Source organism: Stegostoma tigrinum, chromosome 5 (genome assembly GCF_030684315.1).
Source record: "Stegostoma tigrinum isolate sSteTig4 chromosome 5, sSteTig4.hap1, whole genome shotgun sequence".
Classification (NCBI taxonomy): Eukaryota; Metazoa; Chordata; class Chondrichthyes; order Orectolobiformes; family Stegostomatidae; genus Stegostoma; species Stegostoma tigrinum.
The window spans coordinates 9,200,565-9,217,312 of NC_081358.1; the positions used below are offsets into that span (position 1 = coordinate 9,200,565).

Sequence of the window (16,748 nt, forward strand, 5' to 3'; positions counted from 1 at the left end):
CTCATTGAATTGTGCTGTCTCCACGTAAAAGGTCTGATGGAGTTTTTGTTTAATATCTCATCTAAAAGATGTAAGCTCTGTGAGTGATAACAAAGTGTGGAGGTGGATGAACACAGCAGGCCAAGCAGCATCTCAGGAGCACAAAAGCTGACATTTCGGGCCTTGACCCTTCATCAGAAAAGGGGGTGGGGAGAGGATTCTGAAATAAATAGGGAGAGAGGGGGAGCAGACCGAAGATGGATGGAGGAGGAGATAGGTGGAGCCTATCTCCTCCATCCATCTTTGGTCCGCCTCCCCCTCTCTCCCTATTTCTTTCAGAATCCTCTCCCCATTCTCCTTTTCTGATGAAGGGTCTAGGCCCAAAACGTCATCTTTTGTGCTCCTGAGATGCTGCTTGGCCTGCTGTGTTCATCCAGCTCCACACTTTGTTATCTCGGATTCTCCAGCATCTGCAGTTCCCATTATTTCTAGGCTCTGTCAGTGCAGTGTTCCCTCAGTATTACATTGAGTTGGTGCACATTGTTCAGATTAACAATCTGTGGGGTGTGGCTTGGCCCAGTATGTGCAGAAAGCCAGCATGGACTTAAGGAGCTGAACCGTAGAATCCCTACAGTGTGGAAACAGGCCCTTTGGCCCAACAGGTCCACCCCGACCCTTGGAGCACCCCACCCTGACCCATCCCCCTATTACCCACCTCATCTACAGACCCCTGAACACTGGGCAATTTTACCTCAGCCAATCCACTTAACCTGCACATCTTTGGACTGTGGGAGGAAACCGGAGCAAACCTACACAGACACAGGGAGAATGTGCAAACTCCACACAACAGTGTGGTTGGAATTGAACCTGGGTCCTTGGCGCTGTGAGGCAGAAGTGCTAACCATTGAGTCACTGTGCTGCCCAAGCTGAATGTCTTCCTTCTTTGTGATAATGACACTGTGACTTTGTAAACTTATGACTTGGGCAAAAATGTAACTGTTGAGTCTTGAACCATTAACACTCTAACGAATTTCTATGAAAGCCAACCAGGTACAGTGCAAACCACAAGAGTCCTCTGTATGAACACTTTACAAAAGTTGACAGTTTTGTGTACTTGACCAGAAGTTTTGAAACTGTGCAACTCACAGATTATTTTGCCACAGGAACAGCCAGAAGGAATAACATTGGTCAAAGATGAGATGGACAAAGATGAAAGCAAGCAAGAGCCGGAAGTGGTTTATGAGACAAACTGCCATTGGGAAGGATGCGCGAGAGAATTTGACACGCAAGAACAGCTAGTCCATGTAAGTAACAACAGACAAGGACTGCTTGTGATTGCGCACCATGCGTTGTGGAGATCATGTTCTTTAACCTCAAGTGTCAAGTTTCTTAGCCAGGGGCACTGTGAACTAGAAAGCATTTTATTACTTCAACAGAAATAAATGGCTACAAAGCTTGACCAATTCAGACATGTGAAGTCTAAAAGGAGCCCTCTGTCAAACAGTCTACAAAGGATGCTTGTGTTTTGGATCGGTGTAATTGAAAGGGTGAATCTCTTCAGGAAAGAAATAGTGACCCTATTCACCTAATACCAAACCCTTTGCAAGTCTCTCTAAGTGAAGCAGTAAACTTTTAAGATGAGCCTAGTTGTTAAAGAAGATTACTCGATTCTTTCATTAAATAGATAACTGAATCAAAAATTGTAGTCTTGCTACCCAGAGAATTGTTAATTACATAAATCCCTCATTTGTGAATGTATTGTGCATTCTGAACGGTTAGATTCTGCAGGTTCCATCTATAGATCCACACGAGCATGTGCAGTCTCTCTCATATTCAAGCAGAGAGAGAGAGAGTTTGTGTTGTGTTGTGTATGTGCCTGAGTAACTGGCTGGTATTGTTTTTGGCTGCGAATGACTAACAGTACAATGTTGTGTTGCCTATGTGCTTCCTTCCTGTGCCATGATACTAATTTGTGTTTTGTTCATGTATTTTCTTCCCAGTGTTGACAATGTTAGTTTGTGTCATGATCCTAAACTATCTCTATGGCATTGTGTTTTACAGTCATTAATTTAAAAAATTGATGTTCTGAAAATGAAAAACTTTGTTTGTATTGTATTTTCTATAAAAAGCGGTAGCTGGCAGATTGATTTTGTAACTGATTTCTTTGTATTGTTGAAGGAAATGAGTGTTTTTAGAAGTATGACAGTCATGAGTTTAATTAATTATAATCATTGACTACTAGCTTATTTCAAAAATAATATTTTCCGCTAAGTATTCTCACCACGTCCAAGTTTGTGAAGTATTAATTCCTGTTGGTAAAAATCCACAAGTGCCAGATTTTACCCTTTTCCAAGTCAGCCAGAGATGGTGATTCTTCGAAAGCTATTCTATTGCAAAACTGCACCTAATGTGGAGCTTACCCTCATCCAGTAGCAAGTGGGAGAACCCCATAGACCTGTTTTTCACTCCAGACTGAGATCTCATTCTGTTGTTCACCCCCCTTTTCTTAGTCACCACCAAATCAACCAGCCCCTCCAAATGCCCCCAAAGCTGCCCCAGGCCTGAACTGGATAATACAACCAAAATACTGTGGATACTGGAAACCAGAAACAAACACAGAAAGTGCTGGAGAAACTCAGCAGGCCTGGCAGCGTATGTGCAGAGAGAAACAGTTCTAAAGAAGTGCCAGACCAGACGTAAAATGTTAATTCTATCTCTCTCTTTTCCAGCTTCCAAGCTAGCTAAAATTGCAAATATTTTCTTTGGTCAGGCAGTCACTATCACTTTCAAAGTAATTGTTGTCACTCTCTTTCACAAAAAAAACTCTTATCCGTATTAACTACTATCCAATCTGCAACTTTGCTTTCCTCTATTGCATTTCCAAACCCAAACTGATTATTTAGTAGCTCTATGTTTGATTTTCTTCATCCCACCACAGCATTGTCTATTTTTTTGTCAGTTACTTCTCTCTTTTCCTTTCTATTTACCTGTCTCTTTACCCACCCAATGTGTATCTCTGTCTCTCATCCAGACTCTCCCTCTGTCAAGGCCCACATTAGAACAATAGGTATTTTATTGAGCTACGGGAGAAAAACAAGCACTTTTTAAAATTAGCTGATAAAATTGTTGATACCTTTGGGAAGAGCGAGGGGAATGATGAAAAGAGCCTTATGTGGCTTGGCTAGTTGAATGTTTTGTGACATGAGCAGCATTGGGTTAGATCTGTCTTTTACTGTGGAACATAAAGGAACTGCAGCCTGGACACCATGCTTTAACTTGCATTTGGTTTTAACTAGTCAATTGCCTTGGGATCATTAATGCCAATTAGACTATCTTTTCTGATCAGAGAGACATATTTGTCGAACTCTCAAAATGTATTTTGTTCAAGGCTTTTTTTTACTGTCATAGAAATCTGGCAGAACAACAGCCCTGTTGTATTTGCTGCATTATATGGCAAAATAGATTGGAAATGTTTGTGTTAGCTGCATAAGTGAGGGGTCAGCTCTCCGTAGAGTGTGGATGGTTCAAGTTATGTGTAGGCAGTTTCTGTAACCGCAAGCATGACCTTCCAAAGTTCTTTTTTTCTGTTTGTGCTTATAAAGCTTTACCTTTGAGTTAATAGAAAATGTTGTGGATGTTCTTAGCTGTCCATCTAGTAGTTGACAGTTCCAGCAGTCAGGTAACTTCGTCACTATCTATAATTGATATCCTTTTTTTTTGGAATGGGACTGTTGACGACATTTCAAGGTCTTTGTGAAAGGTTTTCAACAATCCTGACAACTTTTGCCCTAACTATTGCACCTCTTAAACTACTCTGTTGGAATGTCAAAGTCATTGAACCACAGTGCAGAGGCCACACATGTTTCACATTAGTTAAATCACAAACATTGGTGGCAGCACGAGAATTCCTCCTATGGTTGCATACCAGAATAGACTCATTCACATCAAAACTGTGAGAGGGAAACTTTTGTTGCTTTATATTATTAAATGGTGGGCTGACTACTTAAGGTTTTAATAAAAGCCATGTCGGTGTTTTAACTTCTGTTGAAAAAATCCATATGAGCAGCTGGAGGGCTTTCTCCTTGCTCTGACTCAGTGAAATAAAGCTCATTCAATCAGATATTTTGGCAAGTTAACACATTATCTATTTGTAGGTGAGGGTGGGAGGGAAGTGGGGAGGTACGAATAATGAAAATTTAAATATGATTTTCAAGTGTTATGGAGCTTAGATAGAATATCTAACTTTGTTTTATTTTTGCAATAATGCTTTGTAGTAATCACAGTTTGTTACAATGCTCTGCATCAGAATGCATAACTAAACTGGGCAGATATTGTAAAGTCATTGTTACACCACATTTCCAGTACTCACCACCACCATTCTGTACAATCTCTGTTGGAATGCTGTAAGGAGTGGCTGGCTTTAGATAGATCCAGCTTGTCCTATTGAAGTTCCTTCAGTGTCAGTTTTTGAAGATTATTAGTGTGATCTTCATTGAAACAAATCTTATAACATTTGTCCCTTTTTATACCACGTAAATCATATTTTCATTTTTGGTCAACCACTTCCTTTCAATTCTACACTTCTCTCCCTTTTCCACTATATCTGACTTCCTCTGCACATGTTGTTTCAATATGTTTTCTAGTTAATTGCTATGCAGCCTGCTATTATAATTTACTTGGTCCCCTCTGTCATTTTATTTTCATGTTACTGTCTTTTTATTTTCCCATTATTGTGTTATAATAATGGCTGTTGGTCAGGTTTTACTTATTTGATTGTAATTTTTGACTGGCATTGTTAGTATGCTTATTTTTGTCATCAGGTTTGTCAAAATCAGAGTGAAAACCTTTGAGGGATCGGCTACCAATGGCACTGTTTAATCGTATTTTTAAAACTTAGTACGATGCATTGGGTGGCGCACTGGATAGCATAGTGATTAGATTATCTTTTCTCTTGTTTTCTCAAATGCATTGATGGATACTGAGATACTGGTAGTGCTTTGCATCTTAAGTGATCATTATCCATGTGTAAACCAAAGCAATAAGTACTTTTAATCTGTTCTGCTGTGTTGGGCATGTAATCTGTGTTTCTGACTGACAATCCCCAATGTCCACACTACACCACAGTCACTAAGCTGATTTCCCCTACTGTCACATTTACCTAGCTAATCCTAAAACATCTCCTTATGGTTAACCTAAATTCTTTCATGCCTCCCCATCTTTTCACCCTCATCATTAGTGATCATGTCTTCAGATTCCTAGGATCCCATATTCTGGAAATCCTTTGCTTCTGCATTTCCTTCCCACCATTTAGATTTTCCTTTTTTTTAAACCAGGTTTTTGATCAATCAATCCTGATATCTTTTTAGGACTGGTGGCTGCTGCCTTTTAGACTGCTTGCAATGAGACGCCCTTCAAATTATTACATTTTTTCCAGCGTAAGCCTACTCTCATTCTTGTACTTCATGAACATTACAAAAGAGGAACTATGTTATTTTGCTGCTTGCTTAATTGCCACATAGGATGCACTTGTATGTTTGCCTAAACTGCTCAAAGCAAGATCTTATTTTGATATTATGTTCAGGAGTAGGCCATTCAGCTGTTCAAAAGTGCCCTCCCATTCAGTTAGATTATGGTTGATCTGTGCCTCAACTCTATTTATCTGCCTTACCGCTTCTAATCTTTTGATACAGTTAGTAAAGAAAACTCACTTGACTTCAGTCTCAGAAGTTCAATTGCCCAGTCTTTGCTGCTTTTAGATGAGAATTCCAGGTTTCACTTCTCATTGTGTGAGAGCAATTTCCCTGGAAACACCTATTAATGGAATGTGTTCCTTCATTTTTGATTTTTCCAGTAAGGAAATAGTTCTCCTGGATCTAGTGTATCAAAATGTTTTAAAAATCTCTTTTTCAGTCTCAAGTACATAAGGGAATGCAAGCCAATTATTTTCAACCTGTCCTCATAACCTACCGCTAAACTCCAGTATCACAGCACTTAATTTGTCATTTTTGAGTGTTACCAACTCTCTTGCAGAGCTAATTGCAGCACTGAAGTAACCTGGCAGATTATTTGAGCATGAGTGGACTCATTTTTTTTTGCCAGGTCTTCCTGCCCCAAATGATGTAAAACAGGGTAGCTTAGTTCACTGTGACTTGCAATTGAGTAAAGCCCCTTTTTCAAGCAGGGGCAACTTCTGCAGGTCACTGGGGAAGGGCTTTTAGTTACCTGACAGTGCATGAATTGGGTGATGGAAAACATTTCAGTTGTCACATTTATCCATAGTACAGAACCTAATTGAACAGAACTTAGTGGATAGATGGGCCAATTAGAAAATGAGAAATGCTTCCCTGTTGGCTGCAATTTCAAAGGCACTCCATTCCTTGCTGGGAGCAGCTTCTCAGGTGTAGGCCACCTTTCAGTAACTTGTGCTTTTGAACACTAGCCTGAATACTTAACATCAGGAACCTGGTCAACCAATGAGGTAAATCAAGCCTTTCTCACTGTAAGTTGCTCTCTCTGGAGTGACTGCAAATTAATCAGCAGTAAAAGATGACGTTTATGTTCTGTGCTGAGGCTAGCTATTGTATGCTCACAGCTAGCTGAACAAAGATCATCCCCAGGAAATAGACCAGGGATTGAAACACAAAGCCTCCTATTTTGTATGAGAAGTATTTTTTGATAACTTAGAATATCAAGTACTGGTTTATATTTATTCACTTGAGGTTTTGTTGAAGGCACTTGGACTGTTGACTCATCTGACTGAGAAGCTAGATTACAAATCCCATTTGGATGAGCAGTTAGTTTGTTTATGTTTCATAAAGACAGTGGTCACTTGAGGGTCAGTAAGTGTTTTCCGTTTGGTTCTAGGCTTACATTTTAGTTTGGATGGCGACATTGCTCTTGAAAGAATATTTACAAAACCAATGCAGCTACACTTGCAAGTTCCATGTCCCAGAAACTACCGAGATCCTATATCCAGTGCAATAAGATAAAAGTTGTCAGTTGAAAATGAAAGAAAGCTCTCACCCATTCTGCTTCCTTGTGTTCAGGCGAGATAAACAGCAGTGCAGTCTGAGTGCTGTTCCATTTGGCTCCTGGCAGGGACTTTAATTGGTATAATGCAGATTTTTTTTGATCAGCAAGGATTATTCTGCTTATCTTTCCTTAGTATCATAGCTTGTGATGAAAAAAGCCTTTGGTGAAACGCAGATGCTGCATTTCCAAGTAAAGCACTTTAGCGATTGACATCTGAAAGAAATGTCTGATTTATTAGCCTTTAATTGAGAACATTGAGAGGTAAGTAGTAATCCAGGTCTGACTGATTTGTGAAATTGCTTAATATGAAGTCTCTTTGTGATTATCATAAACTCAGTCAGGCTGTTGGGGTAGTCCCTGTGCCTCTTCTGAAATACCTGGGCATTTTAAACTGCTAAACCTATCTTATTGTGCCTTTACAATAGTTGGCAGATAGACTGGTAGGGTAAAGATTAATAACATTTGCTGTGCTATCAGTGCATACTTGTCGATTTTCTAGGAAAGGGCTGTCTATTCAGCATGAAAATTATTGATTAACTAAATCTTGTTATTAGGGCAGGGTGTGATCCATAATCACAAGCAACCATAATCACAAAACAATAGTGGACATCATTCTTCCCTAGCCACACTCATGCATCAAAACCTTCCACAATATTTCATGTCACCTGTTCTAGTCACTTTGTCCTCCCAGTGCAGACAGAAATGTGTCACCCTGATCCTGTCTGTGTAACTATTGCTGTCTCAAAATCTATGGATGAAGAGCACTGATGTGCCAGTGCATTTTTATGTGTTACAGCTGCACCTAAGCCTTCCTAACCTCACCAAGAAAGGTGTAATTGTATCACAAACAGGCACCGTTCACAGCTTTTTTTCAAGGTAATTTGCAACATCTACTTATACAGAATATTTTGACGGCCCTTTTCCTCTTAAAATTCATCTCTTGAAGATGGAATGATTGCTTAGTTTCTAAGCCTGAACGTTAAATCTGTTCCTATGATGAATACAACACAAATACTGTTGAGGCAAATTGATCTTCAAGTTCCATACGTACTAGTTTTCAATGAATGTTCTCTTATTGACGTTTTGAAGCATGTGTCTCTTTGTGTTCCTCAGGCATTGAATATTACACTTTGCTTCCATTGTAAATATACAACATATCCATTTTTAATAACTTCATGTTTTCTGCACCATAATTACCCAGGAATCCTATTGTACAAATATTTTGTAATCCAGGACAAGAACAATTATGAATTTTTTATGGTGTGATGTAATCAGACTATCTTCAATTAATTATATGAAAAAAGATAGTAATTTTAATTGATTAGGTGGAGTTATGACCATGTACGATACCTTGAAAGGAGTGGGCTAAATGACCTCTTCCTATTGTAAAAACAGAATGCTCTTGGAAAAACTCGGTAGGTCTGAAAGCATACGTGGATGGAGCAGCAGAGTTTATATTTCAAGTCCAGCCTGACTCATCTTTAGAACTGTAGGGGGTGGAAAAGTGATGGAGTTGTAAATTAATTGATTGGCAGTTATTTTCCAAGCACTCTATAGAAGTGAGTACAAAATAAAAAACGAAAGAACTGTGGACGCTGTAAATCAGGAAACAAAACAGAAATTGCTGGAAAAGCTCAGCAGGCCTGGCAGCATCTGTGAAGGAATAAGGAGTTAACATTTTGAGTCTGGTGACCCCTCCTCAGAACGGAAGGAAGAAACAGAGTTAACATTTTGGTCCGGTGACCCCTCCTCAGAACGGAAGGGTTCTGAGGAAGGGTCACCGGACCAAAATGTTAACTCTGTTTCTTCCTTCACAGATGCTGCCAGACTTCATGAGCTTTTCCAGCAATTTCTGTCTTGTTTACAGAAGTGAGTATGTTGGGGTACAGAAAGTGTATACAAATGACGAATGATCAAAGAAAACAATCAATGATGGCCTTCTCTGTAATTGATACAATGGAAATTCAGTAGCCCCCTGGATTTTATTGTGCTACTACAGCTGAGGTCAGTTCATTCAGTGTAGAGCAGGGAATCAAATCCAGAATACTGAAGAGCTTTCATTTTCTTTCCCTCCATTGAGTAGGCTTTACAAGGGCATCAATCACAGTGGATACTGAGAACATGATCACTTGGACCATGTAAGGGGATACTATGGTTTTCTTGCTTTATGAGGAAACCGCCCACCTGCACTTGGCAATCTTAGTTAAATACCACAGCACCTATAACCTCATTTTATTGCATTCATTAGATCAAAAACCAATTGACAAGTTGCTAGTCAGAATGTTAATACATAAGGCAGGAGCTCATTGAGTTGGAGATAATACATCCATGTCTTTGGAGGATTGATTAATCTACAGGCAATCGCCTGCAGGAATAAATGGGAATTATGAATTTTGGTTGACTGTAGATATTGGAATGTCACAAGGATCAGTACTTGGACGTCAGCTAATCATTAGCTCTACTTACCCTTGATTTTAATGACATAAAAAAAAGGAAGTGAAGGATAATATGTATCAGAGATAATGGGAACTACAGATGCTAGAGAATCCGTGATAACAAAGATAACAAAGCTTTTGGGATGAAGGGTCTAGGCCCGTCAGCTTTTGGCTCCTAAGATGCTGCTTGGCCTGCTGTGTTCATCCAGCTCCACACTTTGTTATCAAGGATAATGCGTCCAAGTTGACTGACATTACAAAATGAGGTGAAAATGTTAGCAGTGAGGACTACACAGGAGAGCCCAAAGAGCTAGCAACAGGTTAATTAAGTAGGAAAAATAGGTGGCAGATAAGAGGAAGTATGGGATTATTGATTTAAGCATTGAGAATAAAACAGCAGAATGTTTTAAAAGGTGTGAAATATTTAAATTTTCATTTTCAGAGACAGTTGTGTGTATTGGTACAGGGACTACAAAGTTAACATGCTGGTTCCTCAGTGAATTAGGAAGGAAATGGCTTTGGCATGGAATACTAAAGAAATCTTGCTACAATTTTGCAAGGCTTTGGTGAGGTCACACCTCTGGCACTGTCCATTGTTTCAACTACCATTTCTAATGAAGGATATATTTTCCTTAGAAGTAGGACAGTCAAGGTTCATCTAGGTTTCCTATGATAATAGTGTCCTATGATGAGCATGGAGCAACAAAAGGTGAGTTGAATCAGTTTAAAAAGAAGTGGCAGTGAGAGGCAATGTCTCAGTCAACATAGAGACTGGGGTTACATACATGTTACTTACTGGACACACCCTCTCCTGAATTGTTAGGTTGTTTAATCTCTAGTATAAATCATCAATTAACAGCATTAACTTATTCACTCCATCCATACCTCACTTACTGACCTCCATACACGTCCACACCCTCCAATTCTGACTTCACCCCAACCCACCATTGAGTCTACTGCTCACCATCTCCTCGTTGACTAAATTTCCTATCTGTTGGAACCCCCATTGACCCAACTGCCCAGTGCTCCAACCCCACTCATCTCCCTGCGTATGTCCCTCCTGCCACTGACCTGACAAACCCTCACAAGCTCACTCAATAACGGACCAAAAACGTTTGGAGATCTTCAATCACAACCTGCTGATGTAAAAGCTGTGGGGGCTTTGTGCTGCACCTCTCTACCATTGCTCACCATGGTTAAAGCTGCACTGAAGCATTGCTAATGCAGCTGGAACAGGAAGACCCAGCCGGAAGAACATGAAAAAGTCAGAGTGCAACCACCTTCATAGTAAGTGGTAATTGCCCAGTACTGTCACTGTCATGTTTACCTATGCAAATAATTCTGGACATAGATAGTCACCGGTGAAAACCAGCACCATTTCCTTGCATTTTTTGACGTGAGAGCATATAGTGTTAATGAAACAGTTCTGAAGAAGGTTAACTGGACTCAAAACTTTAACATTCTCTCTCTCTCCACAGATGCTGCCAGAGTCATTTGAGTTTCTCCAGCAATTTCTGTTTTGGTTAGTGAACAGAATGGAGTAGTATGTAATTCTGGGCTTTATCAGTAGAAACCACAGCTGCAATCTTTCCCTCTCTGGAGGTGGCAAAAGAGGAGATGAGAAAGCAAAATGGGGCAAGTTGGCCCTGGAGAGTAAATCGTGCTTTTCACGTCCTCAGCAATTAAGAGGTCAATGAGAAGATCAGTGGCTGACTTTCTTGATTCACCCCCAATTAATACCTGTAAAGTGGTGCATTAATTGGTGAGTGTTTGATGGACACCAGCAGACCACCTGCACCAGTGAGATAACTCACCCAGTTTTCAGAGAATTAGCTGACTAAAAAATAGTAAGCGCCCCACGTACCAGAATTGAGGTCAATGATAGAGTCAGACACTCTTCTTTGCTCTATTCTAAATGAGCTGATTGACATGGAGAAGCATTGGTCACCACCTATTACACTTGCCCTCACTCTTCAGAAAAATGTAGTAAAATTTCACCCATGTCATACAAACGGACAATGATTTTCCATGAGATATTTGCTTGGTGTCAACTGTAGAATTGAATCCAGTACAGGGCACCACACTTCAGGGAGGATACGAAGGCTTTAACTAGGGGTCAGAAAAAAAAAAATCGCAAGAAGTCCAGAGATGAGAGTTACATGGATGGATTGGAGAAGCTGAGATTGTTCTCCTGAGAGAAGAGCATGTTGACAGAGGATTTCATTGAAGCATTCAAAATCATGAGGGTTTTGGACAGAGTAGATAGGAAGAACTCATCCAGTTGGTGGAAGGATCAAAAGCCAGGGGACACCTTTTGTAACTGATTGGTAAAAGAAATAACAGCAACATGAGAAAGCGCTTTTTACACAGAAGTGGCTCCATGTAAAGAATGCATAGCTAAAGGCTGTGGAGGCTGCATCAAATGTGGGAAGTAACAGGAGTGGAATTGGCAGAGTTACTCAGACAGATAGCTGGCACAGACATAATGGGCTGAGCTTAGGAAATTGAGAGGTAACCTAACTTAAATGTATATGATTCTGAAGGGGCTTGTTAGAGTAGACAGATAGTGGGTATTGGAGAATCCAGAACATGCCCCAAGATGAAGGGTCAATCATTTGAGATGGGGTGAGGAGAAATCTCATCATTTAAGGGGCTGCGAAATTTTGAGGTGTTCTATTCTAGAGTGTTGTGGATGGTCCAATATGGAATATGTTCAAGCATGGGCTAGAATTTCATTGATCTCTCAGTGAATCAAGGGGTGGGGGAGCAGGTGGGACAGTTGAGTCAGAAGATTGATTATCGTTATTTTGTATGCTAGAACAATTTTGAGGGGCTATGTGTCTGACTGCTACAACTATTTCTTATGTTCTTATACAACTGAGAAGCAGACATTTGCCTATTGTATCAGTGATAATGGGAACTGCAGATGCTGGAGAATCCAAGATAACAAAGTGTGGAGCTGGATGAACAAAGCAGGCCAAGGAGCATCTCAGGAGCACAAAAGCTGACGTTTTGGGCCTAGACCCTTCATCCAGCTCCACACTTTATTATCTTGGATTCTCCAGCATCTGCAGTTCCCATTGTCACTGATACAATTTCAACCCCACTGCGAAGCCTCTTCCAGGGGATGAAGGGTCTAGGCCCGAAACGTCAGCTTTTGTGCTCCTGAGATGCTGCTTGGCCTGCTGTGTTCATCCAGCTCCACACTTTGTTATCATTTGCCTATTGTGTTGGCTCTTTAAAAAAGCTGTACAATTAAACTCATTTCCTTTGCTCTGTCTCCATAGCCCTGCAAGTTTCTTCTTTTCCAGTATATAACAATTCCCATTTAAAAGTTCCTGTTGAATCAAAGGATTTTTGGCTCAATCTTGAAAATTCGCCAAACCAATTTTGAATTATTTCATTTTAAAAGTATTAAATTTAAAAGAAAAAATGTTGGCCGGTGCAGATATTTTAAATCCTTTCATGACCGCTCCTAATCTCCTATTGCCCCCTGGACAGAGTCTTCCACCATGGGTCTAATATGTAATGCAAGTGTTTTCCATTTCTGAATATCGCATCTGGTTCCTGATAAAGCTGCAATGAATTGTACAGTCTTTTATTTGTATTGGGGTAAGAAATTGATTTCACCCTTAAGTATCCCAACCTCTTGTCTGTGTATTTAGTCCTTAGAGCTTTCCGATAAATTGCACATTTCACTCTCAATTGTTTCCTAAGATCTCATGTTGTAAAGATACTTCTCTAAGGATCATGTTTACTTTTTAAAAAGTTTATACACTCATTCCAATAATTTGGCCATCTGAGTGAAACTGTGTTAAGCAAACAGTTCCTGGCGCCCACAAAAATTGCAATTTGTCTCATCCCTAGCTGCCATGTTGAAGAAAACTTTTATGTATTATTCTGTACTGAATCACCATGGAAACAGTGTTTTTAAAAAAAATCTTTGGATTGGCAGAGTTTCCTGCCACTAACTGTATTCTACTGCCAGTTCCTTTTGGCCAAGATTTCATTCCCTGTACATTCACAACGTTTGAGACTATGATGTATATTTCATAGTTTGAACGATGAGAAAACTAGTCAAAACATTTCTGTTGCAAAGTGGAATTATTATGGTCTGCATGTAACCAATGAAGCCACAGTATTTATAGTGAAACTTCCCTCAAAGTGGAACTCTAAATTATGCGAATGCATTGAACGCACACACATACCAGTGTTTCCTTGCTGATTCTACCAACCAGCTGCAATAACAGAAAATTGGCAGCAGTGTAGTGTGAAATTGTGCAACAGGAGGCCATTTTATTGCCACGAATATAACTGGATAAAAATCCTGAAACTCCCTCCCTAATGGCATTGTGGCTGTACCTACAGAACATGGACTGTGGTGGTTCAAGAAGGCAGCTCACCATCATCGTGGGTAACTAGGGATGGGCAATAAATGCTGGACCAGCCCACATCCCAGGAATCAGTGGATAAAAATAAATGTGCGAGCATTTTGAAAGAACTATCTGATAAGTTGCAATTCACTGCTCTTTCCCCCATAACCCTGCAACTTTTTTTTTATTTTCGAGTATTCACCTAATTCCCAATTGGAAGTGATTATTGAACCTGTTTCCTGCATCCTTCCAGGCATTCCAGATTATGATAACAGTCAAAGGACTGAAACTGGATGGATCACCAGCATTATCCTAGGCTCTGGAAACACCATTGAGAAATGAAACTCTGAAAAGTTTTCTTAGCAACATTTGGAGGCTACTGCCAAAAATGGGAGAGCTGTCTCCTGCCCTGGTCAAACAATGTACTGACATAGTTATACCCATGGAATCATTCCTTGCAATGTCCCAGACACCACCATCACCCATCTCTAGATATGTGCTGTGTCACCAGCAAGACAGACCCAGGAGCAGTGGTGGCAAAGTGGTACGAAGCCCGGCAGGTGCTGCCCTGGGAACTTCCAACATTGGGTCCAAATCGCATGAAGTTTCATCAAGTCAAATACAAGCGAGGAAACCCCCCACCCACCGCCGATTGCCACTAACATTTCACTCTAAGATTTGCATGTGCGCCGTCACTCCAAGGTTGAGTCCATTGTGATTGGCGTGCTGATTGTAGCATTGACCTCCAATTCCAGAAATCGATGCCATTCCCAGACCTCGGAGGCCTGTGCAGCTGGAAACAAAATGAGAGGGAACATTGTCTACTGCTCCCACCTGGCAGCGGAAACAGGACTCCTGCAGGTTGGAGGACGAAGCACCAAAGGTGGCAAGAGTATGTGCTCTGGGTAGGGGGACTTCAGTGTTCATCATGAGGAGTGGCTTGAGTAAGTCCTAAAGGGTATTGCTGCTTGTTTGACCACAAGGCAGGTAGTGAGGAAACCAATAAAAAGGAAAATTCAACTTGGCCTCGTCCTCACCAACTTGCTAGTCACAGATCCATCTATCAATGACAGTGTCAATAGGAGGGACCGCCACACAGTAATTGTAAGGAAAAATCCATCTTCATATTGGGAATACCGTCCATTGTTTTGTGTGGCACTGCCTGCCTGCAGAATGTGACAGCTTCACACAGATCCAGCCATTCAAGAATTTAGCATAATTGTATTACCATAGTCTGTGACCCCATGGTACAGCACATTCCCCACTCTGCCATTACTACCAAGCTCCCCAGGGTTGGGAGCCCAACATATTACTGCAGCTGGAACTGGCTTCTCCTTTGGTAGAATTGCAGTTTCTCCTCCTCCTCCAGTCATATACATCTTGTAGCTACTAGAAGAGCAGGTCAGAGGCTGGGAAACCTGAGGCAAGTAATTAATCTCTCGGCTCTTAAAATCTGTCCACCACCTTCAAGGCTCAAGTCAAGAGCATGATGGAATACTGTCCATTTTCATGAATGAGAGCAGCTCCAAAAGCATTCCAGAAACAGGACACCATCCAGGACCATTTAAATGGCATTCTGTCTACCACCTTCAACATTCATTCCCTTCATCACTGACACACAGCTGCAGCAGTGAGTACCTTATACAAAATGCATTGCCATTGCTCACCATGTTTCCCCAGCAGCACCTTTCAAACTTACAAACACCAGCACCTGGAAGGATCAGGACAGCACATGGGAACACTACCTTAACACTACCTTCCCATGTTCCTCTCTGAGCCAAACAACATCCTGTCCTGAAACTGCATCGTCGTTCCATGCTGTTGCTGGGTCAGAATCCTGGAACTCCCTCTCTAACAACACTGTGAATGTGCCTACAAGGATAACATTTCTGTTAAACTGTGTAGCCTTGCAGCCACTTAGGGTGTCTGTGCATGCTTACCTCAAAGATCCGTGCAGAATATGTCAGAGAGAGCGTAGTCCAAGAACTTCAGCAGTTCAAGTTGACAGCTCACTATCGCTATCTCCAGGGTAGTTAAAGTTGGGCAATTAATGCTGGTCAAGGCATTGACAGTCACGTCTAATTCATGTATTTTTAAAAACAAAGCATTAAAAGATTCTCTTCTCACCTTTTCTCTTCTCAAATGTACCCTGTGTTTACTGACCCTTCTGTCAATAGAACCAATTTCTTATTTATTTTGTAGAAAATCGTGCATATTTAAAACACTTCTGTCCTGCTATTTCTGCACTAAAAGAAGCAATCCTACTTCAACTGCTGTCTCCACATAACTCATGATCCTGGCTCCTGATATCATTTTGATGAATCTCTACAACATCTTCAAAGCCTTGTAACCTTCCTAAATGCACAATATCCTGGCTGAGGCCCATTGATACATAATGATTTATCATAACCCTTTTATTTTTCTGTTCTGTGCCATAATCCATAAAGCAAATGGTCCTGTATATGCTTTTAAACAAATGTATCAACATGTCCTTCCAAAATGCATCACTTCACACACTTTTCCTTGCAGTAAATGTCATTTGCCATGTGTCTGCCCACTCTACTTGTTAATATCCTCCTGTAAGATTTTCCTATCTTCTTCACTGTATGCTATATTTCCAAGCTTCATACCTTCTGCAGACTTTGAAATTATGTCCCCTAAATCCAAGTGCAGGTCATTATTTTATAACAATAGGAACAGTGGTCCCGGTACTGACCCCAAGGGGAGTCAATAGCACCATGTGCTTTTCACCTGATAAACAACCATTCACCACTATTCTATTTCAGTATTAGAGATGGTTCCTGCCACTGCCTCATCAGTCTCATAGGTTTTGATTCCTTGCTTCTCGACTCCCCGGACAGGGGGAAACATCCTTCTTGTATCATCCCTGTTGATCCTAAACCACATCGAAGCTGCTTTTGTGGCTGTG

At 40.7% G+C, this 16,748-nt stretch overlaps 1 protein-coding gene across 4 annotated transcripts in view; it reads left to right on the plus strand.

The window, feature by feature from the left end:
* Positions 1 to 16,748, plus strand: part of LOC125451846 (transcriptional activator GLI3-like) — a 390,661-nt gene that overhangs the window by 332,637 nt on the left and 41,276 nt on the right. For all 4 annotated transcript variants that reach the window (XM_048529496.2, XM_048529497.2, XM_059645818.1 and 1 more), the window contains one exon: positions 1,143 to 1,283. In XM_048529496.2, the coding sequence (XP_048385453.2) occupies positions 1,143 to 1,283 (141 nt within the window). The remainder of the gene's footprint in view (positions 1 to 1,142; positions 1,284 to 16,748) is intronic.